This window comes from Brachyhypopomus gauderio, chromosome 3 (assembly GCF_052324685.1).
Source record: "Brachyhypopomus gauderio isolate BG-103 chromosome 3, BGAUD_0.2, whole genome shotgun sequence".
NCBI lineage: Eukaryota > Metazoa > Chordata > Actinopteri > Gymnotiformes > Hypopomidae > Brachyhypopomus > Brachyhypopomus gauderio.
The window spans coordinates 39,661,757-39,669,878 of NC_135213.1; the positions used below are offsets into that span (position 1 = coordinate 39,661,757).

Genomic DNA, 8,122 nt, shown 5'->3' on the forward strand with positions numbered 1-8,122 from the left:
ACAGACTGGGGGCGGATAATGAGGAAATCCAATATCCGATTGTATTCCGTGCCAAGCTGTATTTAATGAACAACATCCTGATGTGGGTGAGAGAGGGCTGTGTTGAGAGCCACACAGGTGGCATGTTCAGAAGCTGGATTTGCCTGGTAGGCAAAATGGTGTTGGTCTAGATCAGCTGGGACAGTTGGGAGGCAGTTGGTTCATTGGGAGAGGATCCCATAGGCTTTTTTGCTGGATTTAGAACATGTGGGTACTGAGCATACAGAGAGAGAAGTTAGATGTTATGTTGAAGTTAGATATGTAAAGAAAATGTGAATTTCCTTATTGGAGTATATATATTTTTCAGTACAACTTAACCTAAGTGCTTTATAAGTGACAACAGGAAAAGAAAGAAAAACTGCAAAGAAGCTTGAGACAGTATTATGGGGCTCATGGAACTACTCCCAATAATGTTAAAGGTCTGTAGGAACTATCTATCAGTCACAGGAGCAGTTCTATTATCCCCTGGAACCATATCTCACATCCCATTACGCCTCTCGTGTAGAATGACTTGAAACGGTCTTTAAGACACACGGAGGCCACACCTCAAGACTCTTTTCTGCACTAAAAATGGTGGAATGAATTTCCACTACCTGTCTATACACCAGAGTCTCTTGGTGTCTTGGTGTATGCACTGAAGACTCACCTCTTCAAGAAGCACCTGAATGATCCATAGTCACTTCAAGGCACTGGAATAACCATAATTTATTTGAGTGTTTGTCCCTGTGACACGGATAGCTTTTAATCCTTGAACTAAGGCCTGCTAAATGCTGCAAATGTAAATAAATGTCTCCTTCAAAATCAACACAGAATCACAAATGTAAATATATAAGAAGTCACACAAGCCAGTTTGCCCTACAGACACATGTAACAGCAGCTAATACCCCAAACGTAGCGGTCAAGGGCAACATGTCAGGACATTTCCTGCATTGGGCTGTATAGGAAAGCAATCAGCCATGTGGGGAAATGGTCCTGTCTGCCTGTTCACCTCTTACTCGGGTCTGAGTGAACGCAAACGAGGCTAACAACATAAAAGCAGGAGACAGCTGCCCGAATGTCAGCTGGAAGTCTTGGAGGAAGCGGTGATGCACTAACAGGAGCCCAGGATCAGTTCCCTCCACCCAGCAGAAGAAGACGGGACCAGACCATAACCGCTGGAGATGTGAGTTGCACTGTAAAACCAGTTTAACTGTTCACAGCAGTAGATTAAGTGGCACAAGCCTGGAGTGAGTAAAAACATATTGGTGTTTACATGTTTACTATAAGAAAAGAAGAAGAATTCAGTGGTGAAAAACCACATTATATATTTTCTTTTCAGTAGGGGCTCCACTCTGCATTGGAATTCTGTTTGCATACAGCCTGCATAAGTATATAAATAAATAATATACAATAATAATAAAAAACAAAATAATATAATAATAATACTTATATATATATATAAACTATTATTTCTTTTTCAAATAGTCATAGTTTCCAAATTGCTACGTGGCCTTGTAATTAACAATAGAAGAGCTATGATTCTATGTGCTGGCATGATTCTAATCCATTACACACGTAATTCACGCAAGCCATGGTTGATCACTTTTACCAGTCACACAGGCAGGTGAGCCATTTGAGTCAGATCCACTCCAGTGCTTTGTGGGTAATGTGACAAGACCCCGGTTGGGTGACATGCCATATTGCATTTGCAAGGTCACTACATTTTGTTTCAGTGCCATAAGGTGAAGGTAAACTCAAGTGAAGGTGGGTGGCTCCACGAGTCCTCATCAGCCTCCCCACTGAGACCCAAAAGAGAATGAGAAACAATGTGAGAAGATTAGTGAGAAGATCTCAAATGCAGTTCATGAAAACATGAAAAAAAAATTATTTTTTTCAGTTCATGAATAAAAGATTTTTAAAAACCATGTGTTGCTAAATGGAATTTAATGAAATGAAGTCCTTTACCATGTATTTTACCATGTAGGTGATAAAGTTTTATCCTTTTTTATAGTGATGTGTAAATTATATATTACATAGCATATTCTAAAACCAGAACATTAAACACACTGCCATTTAATACAGTGCCTTGAACCAGCAGAAATGTGGTGATGTCACATTTGCCAATAACACCCAGGAAATATGTTCCACAATAGCAAATCACATGTCCTTGGCTACAATAATTCACTTTTGCATTCAAAAATTCTAAGACACAATTGCAAACAGGTCTGGGGTCAGTGTGAAATTTGGACCTGTCTTCACGTTGCTAAGATACTCGTCATTTGCTTGCCTAAGCCTTCAGAATATTGACTGGTTGACTGAACAACTAAACTGAACTCATTCACGAATCTGAACCTGGTTTATAGGTTCTTCAGGCCTACAGGCCATGTGTTTGTCTCTGCTTGCTGTTTTGGTTTTTGAGCTTCTTGCTGGGCAACGAGGGGATGGTATTAAGTAGAAAGGCAACAGAACATGTGAAAGGTCAAACTTCATTTATTGCTTCTTGATTCATTTACAAAACATGGCACCAAAAATTCCTCCATGTCTGTCCCGTGGCTGGTTTGGTTTTCGGCTGTAACAAATGCATCAGATCTGAGAAGGCAAACCATAGTCCATCAAAGTGTGGTTTGATTGAGGGACACATATTTGAGGTTAGTGTTACAGACCATGTAGACACAAGTGGTAAAGTTATGAAGGCATGTTAGTTAAATCCATAAAATGGTTAACAGAAAAAAAAACAATCCCAGGACTTTCTTCAAAAGGCCAGTCTCTTCATATAAAAATAGTTTGTATGTTCCAGTCCAGTCTTTTCTCTTTTGAATTCATTGTATTGGTAATCTTAGATCCCTACTTGACATTTGCTTGAAGTCCAGACAGCCCTGAAGTTCCAAATACATGAGTCCTGACGTGCTGAGAATACTGAAATTGGAAATCAGGTTGAAGAACACCAGAGACTCATTTGATTGTCATTAATTCATGTCTCTTATATTCCATCCTCAGCATAGTCAAGCTCCTTAGAATAACTAGGCAGAAGATGATGGGTCCATGAATTTTTTCATAAAGTGCATAAGACGTGTCCCAGTTCATATTCCACATTTTTCACTCTGATGGGAAATTAATCAATGCAAAATGAAAACCCTTTGGAGAGCATTTTGATTCCTGTACATCACATGACTGAGCAGGTTTTGGCCTTGGTCTTATGCAGGCGTGATATGGAGTCCAGCTCTGGCCTGCTGGCCATATTTGAGGTCCTCTTGGTGGCTCTGGAGGACTTGTGGCGTTTCATGTTCTTGTTGTTCTTACTGACGCAGGCCAGCGTGGCCACGTGGAAAATGTCCCTCACGCTGTTCTCCGACTGCAGGGCTGAACACTCGATGTAGGGGGCACAGATCTGCTTGGCCACGTTTGATCCCTGTAAGAGAAAAGATAGCAAAACATTTTACAGCAAAAGCAATTAAGTTATAATCAGTGAAATTTTGTTTTCTTTTGCATGCTCTTTGTAAGTTTGTAATGTAATAGATTAAAGATTTTGACTTGTCAATCTTATTTGTATTTATTTGTCCATATGTCTGTCTGTATTTATATATATTTGATCATTATCCTAGTTCTCACCTGGTCGTAGGATAATGGTATCTCATTGGACAGTTGCACAAAGGTGGCCAGGTCTGTACGTAGGTCTGATTTGCAACCCACCAGAAGCATCTTGGTGTTTGGACAGAATTCCTCAATCTCTCCTTTCCACTAGAAGAGAATTCAGCATATTAAAGTTAGAGAAACCTAGAAACAATGGTTTCAGATAACCAAAAATTAATTGACTAAATTAGTAATTTAGAGACATTGGGCAATAATGCATAATGCATTACAAACAACACATTTCAACTAGCTGTGGATGCGTTGTCTGGAGTTAAGACGCCTGCATGAACCAGAGGAGAAGTAGGATCTGTAACTCCCAGAAGAGCAGACTTCCCATCCTCCTCTTCCTCCTGGAGTGCTGCTCTTCCTCTGACTCCGCCCACACCTCTACACTACCGCCGCCATGTTCAGCCCGAGTGACATCACCGGTCACAGGGCGCACGACCACACAAAGGCTTTAGCTCTCTCAGAGCGAACATAAACACCTCACCACTGGTGGTCCCTCCTTCTTTCCTGGTCACATGAGCACCATAGAGTCAAAGTTCACCCCCAACCTCCCACACATCCCCTTTCCGCACCCCCCCCGCCCCCACCTCCTGTGAAGTCTGTGTTTTGTACCGTTTGATCTACCAACACAATGACGGCCTTGTCAGACAGTCACCAGGAGCTACTGAGCTGCTCTAATTAGGAACACCAATCAACTGTCGATCCAGGTGAATCTAACCATGGCTTCCATGGCCTACAGTACCCACCTTCCTCAGCACACTGTCCAGGGTTTCTGGCCGGCTGATGTCGAAGCAAATGAGTACGGCATCCGCATCGGGGTAGGACAGTGGACGCACGTTGTCATAATAAAGGGATCCTGTCAGATAAGCAAAAAGGTCAGTTCCGTCAATCAACCGTACATGAATGAACCGTACAGTTTTTATCTGTCAGCTTTTGCTGCTTTTTGTCTTGTGATTACAGCCTAAGGCGAGTTTCTCCTCAGACACCTGAAAGGTTGAGACGAACGGGAAAGTTTAAACCTAATACAAAGAGGCACCGAGCCTTAAAAGAAGAAGTTTATCCTTGACTTCACTGCATATAGAATTTAAAAAGGTGCTGCAGTGTTTCAGAATGGAAAAGTTGTACCTGTAATTCCTACATCGGAAGTAGTTTCAGACATATCTGGGTGTATGTGATGCATGGAAAATATGACGCAGGTTCTGTGTGGGCTACTGACTGCTGACTACTGATCATCAGACTGCTGAAGATAACATACTTCAATTCAAAAGTTGTTGAAGGTCTCATAAGTGATCGTGTTTGCTCTACGTGTGAAACTCCTGGTTTGGACACAAGATGTTTGTGTTTAACAAAGCTGACACACGCTTTAAGAGGAAAATGGCATGTTACCCTGAAGTAACACCATGTAGTAAAGGGTTAATCATATGTTTGAATTGGATATGTAAAATTATATGGATTACATGGATGATAAAGCATGACTAAGAACTATTAAAATAGTATAACAGTGGATCTCAAATTCTAGACATTTTGATGTTTAACACAGTGTTGAAGCCCAGCTGGACGTAAGAGTTAATGTAACACACTGCTCAACTTAGCAACAAACGTTCAACTCAGAGCAAAAATAAAGGGAAGCTACACCTCTTTCAGGGAGCGTCCCTGAACTAGCGCTGTGAGTCACTGGACTGCAATTCCCTGAAGGCTGTTAAACTCGCATCCTCCACTAGAAAATACAAGTTCACTGGAAGCCAAACAATTATTTTTTACTGTAAATCACATTTCTTTTAGATAAATGAGTTTAGTCATGCAGTCAAGCTGAAATAAACACGTTGATAGCACCTCAGGTGCTAGTTTGATATTATCTATCTTAAACTTAACTCCAAGCCCAAACAAAACCAGTGTAGAGACATCAACAAGATCGTTTCCCCCTGAAAAGCCCACATTATGACTTCATTTCCAAGATGCACGTAAACAAATTAGGAAGATTAGAGAGGGCCTTTCTACTGGTGACACATACCGTTTTGTGCCTCATGTAGTCGGTGAGTAATGACTTCAAAATGTCACACTTTCCAGAACACAAAAGCCCGGCACCAAAAGGCCATTTCACAAACGTCCTTTTGTTGTAATGAATCATTTATTTGAAAGTAGTTGCAGCGTCTTGGACTATTTGTGAAACCTGAGGACTCCTTTAACTTGCATGTATATATATCCAGTTAAATCACAGCCGGGACGTGAGGCATGTTGTAATGTAAATCACTCACTCAATGCTGACAGTAGATACGGTTTGTTATAATGACCATATTTAGCACCATTAAAGAGAATCAATGGCACATCAGTCAAAATACCTTCAGCATGTCTTTTAGTATGAACATAGGAGAGAGTGTAAGTGTGAGGAAAAGAAAGAAAAAAGACAGAAAGAAGAAAATAAAAACTAAGCTCTTCAAGTTGGGCTCAGCAGGGTGCTAGTATGTATATCCCGACAGGATAAACAACTGTCTTGTTCTCTGTTTATACAACATGAGAACAACTCCTAAATTCTGCGCTCTGTCTGCTCATGCCTACTGTAATGCACCTGGGATGTTTTCACACCATCATCTTCCTTACTGTGGGATTCCCTCTGCAAGTCACTGTCCCAATAAAATGGAGAGATCACATGCATACCGGCTTTGCTCGGCTAACTGGGTTAGCGCTCTATTCTGGGAGATGACTCTGCTCTAGAAAACTGGTAGGGGCTGGAATGAATACACAGGAACAGACGTCCACAGCATTTCAAGTTGATTTAGATGAAGTACATTTCATTTAGATAAAGACTGCTTCATAAAGTGAACTGAAGTTAGTTTATATATGTACTAATGAGTGGGGGGGGGGGGGGGGGGGGGGATTAGTATGAACTGGTTTATATGAACTTAATTGTCATTAGCTTATGCGCTTCCTCATTTGAATTCACTAGAAAATCTCTTCACCTTCTTTGGTCCACATGTTTTGTGGTGAAGCACAGCAAACATGCTCTAAATGATCCCCTGAGTGGCTTTACTTTATATGTAATTTAAAATAATAGTCATTAATGAACCCTAAAAAATTGAGTCACCTTAAATGTGTGCAAGAGACGTGGAGAGCATATTGTGTTAGCTGATGTCAGCACTTCCTGAGTACTATGTGATGGAGTACACACTCAATCACCACGTCTCCTTGGGGACCTCACAGAAACAGCAATCAGTGAGAGGTCACATATGGGCAGACCTGTTAGCATTACCTCCTGACCCCCTACTCAACTCCAGACGGCCACCATAGCACACAAGACTGGCAGGTTAGTCAACGCCTGTTGAAGCCAGTCCAAAAACAGGCCCTCCGATATACAGTGTAATCACCTCCAGACATGGACGGGTCTTGACGGTCACTCAAGATTTTAGGAGAACCTCCATGTGTGTGTTTGTGAGTGGTAGGAGTCTTGTCCACAAAAACCAAAAAGGGAAGTTAAATATGGCAAATGTAATCGTCCAAACATTAAATTGACATTATCCCTAACCATAATCAGCAAGCCAGTAACTGTAGAATTACTTAATCACGATTAGAAATCTCCATTTCTTCACAAACGCATGGAAACTGGGTGGAGATGGAGAAACCGAGCCTCCCAACCTTTCTCCAATATCCCATCAGCGGTTCCAGCATTCCTGACCTGGGACGTCACATCTCATCTGTGCCATCTAATAACTACTGCAGTTCTGGCTTTCACACGCCCAGAAGATATTTCAACGCATCTGTGTCCTCGTTAAGAAGTTTAACCGTTTATAAATAAAGTTGAACAATTCGGACATTTGAGCATCGCAGGTTCGTCAACAAAAGCTTTTCTGATGATTTTTGGATTTGATTCATCTTACCAGATGTGTCCCACAGACTGAGTTCTACTCGTATCGAGTCGATCTCAAAACTGGCTGTGTAGTTTTCAAACACCGTCGGAACATAGCTCTGAAAAACACACATTACAGGCTTTTTGAATATGAAGTTAAATAAACCAGTGGCGCTCGGTAGGAGCTTCAACTCAACCTTCCCCATGCAGAACTTCTCAGACCTTTGGGAAGGAGTCCTTGGCGAAGACGCTGAGCAGAGACGTTTTCCCGCACTGACTGTCTCCGACCACCACCACCTTACACTTCATATCGTGTCTGTGGTCCATCCTGAGAACTTCATCACAGTTGAAACTCCCTCTTTATTCGAGTATCAGTACGATATTCCCTTTCACTTCACGCGTGTGTGTCCACTAAATAAAGACCGTGAGGAGGAGACGCGTCCCCCCGCCGACGGGACACACGGTGCGGGACAAACAGCGAGTATTCACCGCCCTCATGGACCCGGACACACGGACCAGGTGGTCTTCATCCCCCCATTCACATTCACTCCTAAACTTAACGAACCTGCAGTATCCGTCCTCAAGGCTGTTGTCAAATGTGCGACCACAGCTGTGCTGGCTGCTTTT

At 41.9% G+C, this 8,122-nt stretch overlaps 1 protein-coding gene across 1 annotated transcript; it reads right to left on the bottom strand.

The window, feature by feature from the left end:
* Nucleotides 1-2,490: 2,490 nt before the first annotated feature.
* On the bottom strand, nucleotides 2,491-8,122 carry rnd3b (Rho family GTPase 3b). The gene is made up of 5 exons (XM_076998323.1): nucleotides 7,718-8,122; nucleotides 7,527-7,614; nucleotides 4,401-4,510; nucleotides 3,628-3,756; nucleotides 2,491-3,427 (listed from the first exon to the last, which is right to left on the bottom strand). Exons 1-5 carry the CDS (start codon nucleotides 7,820-7,822, stop codon nucleotides 3,182-3,184), a joined length of 678 nt encoding a protein of 225 aa, XP_076854438.1. The 5' UTR covers nucleotides 7,823-8,122; the 3' UTR covers nucleotides 2,491-3,181.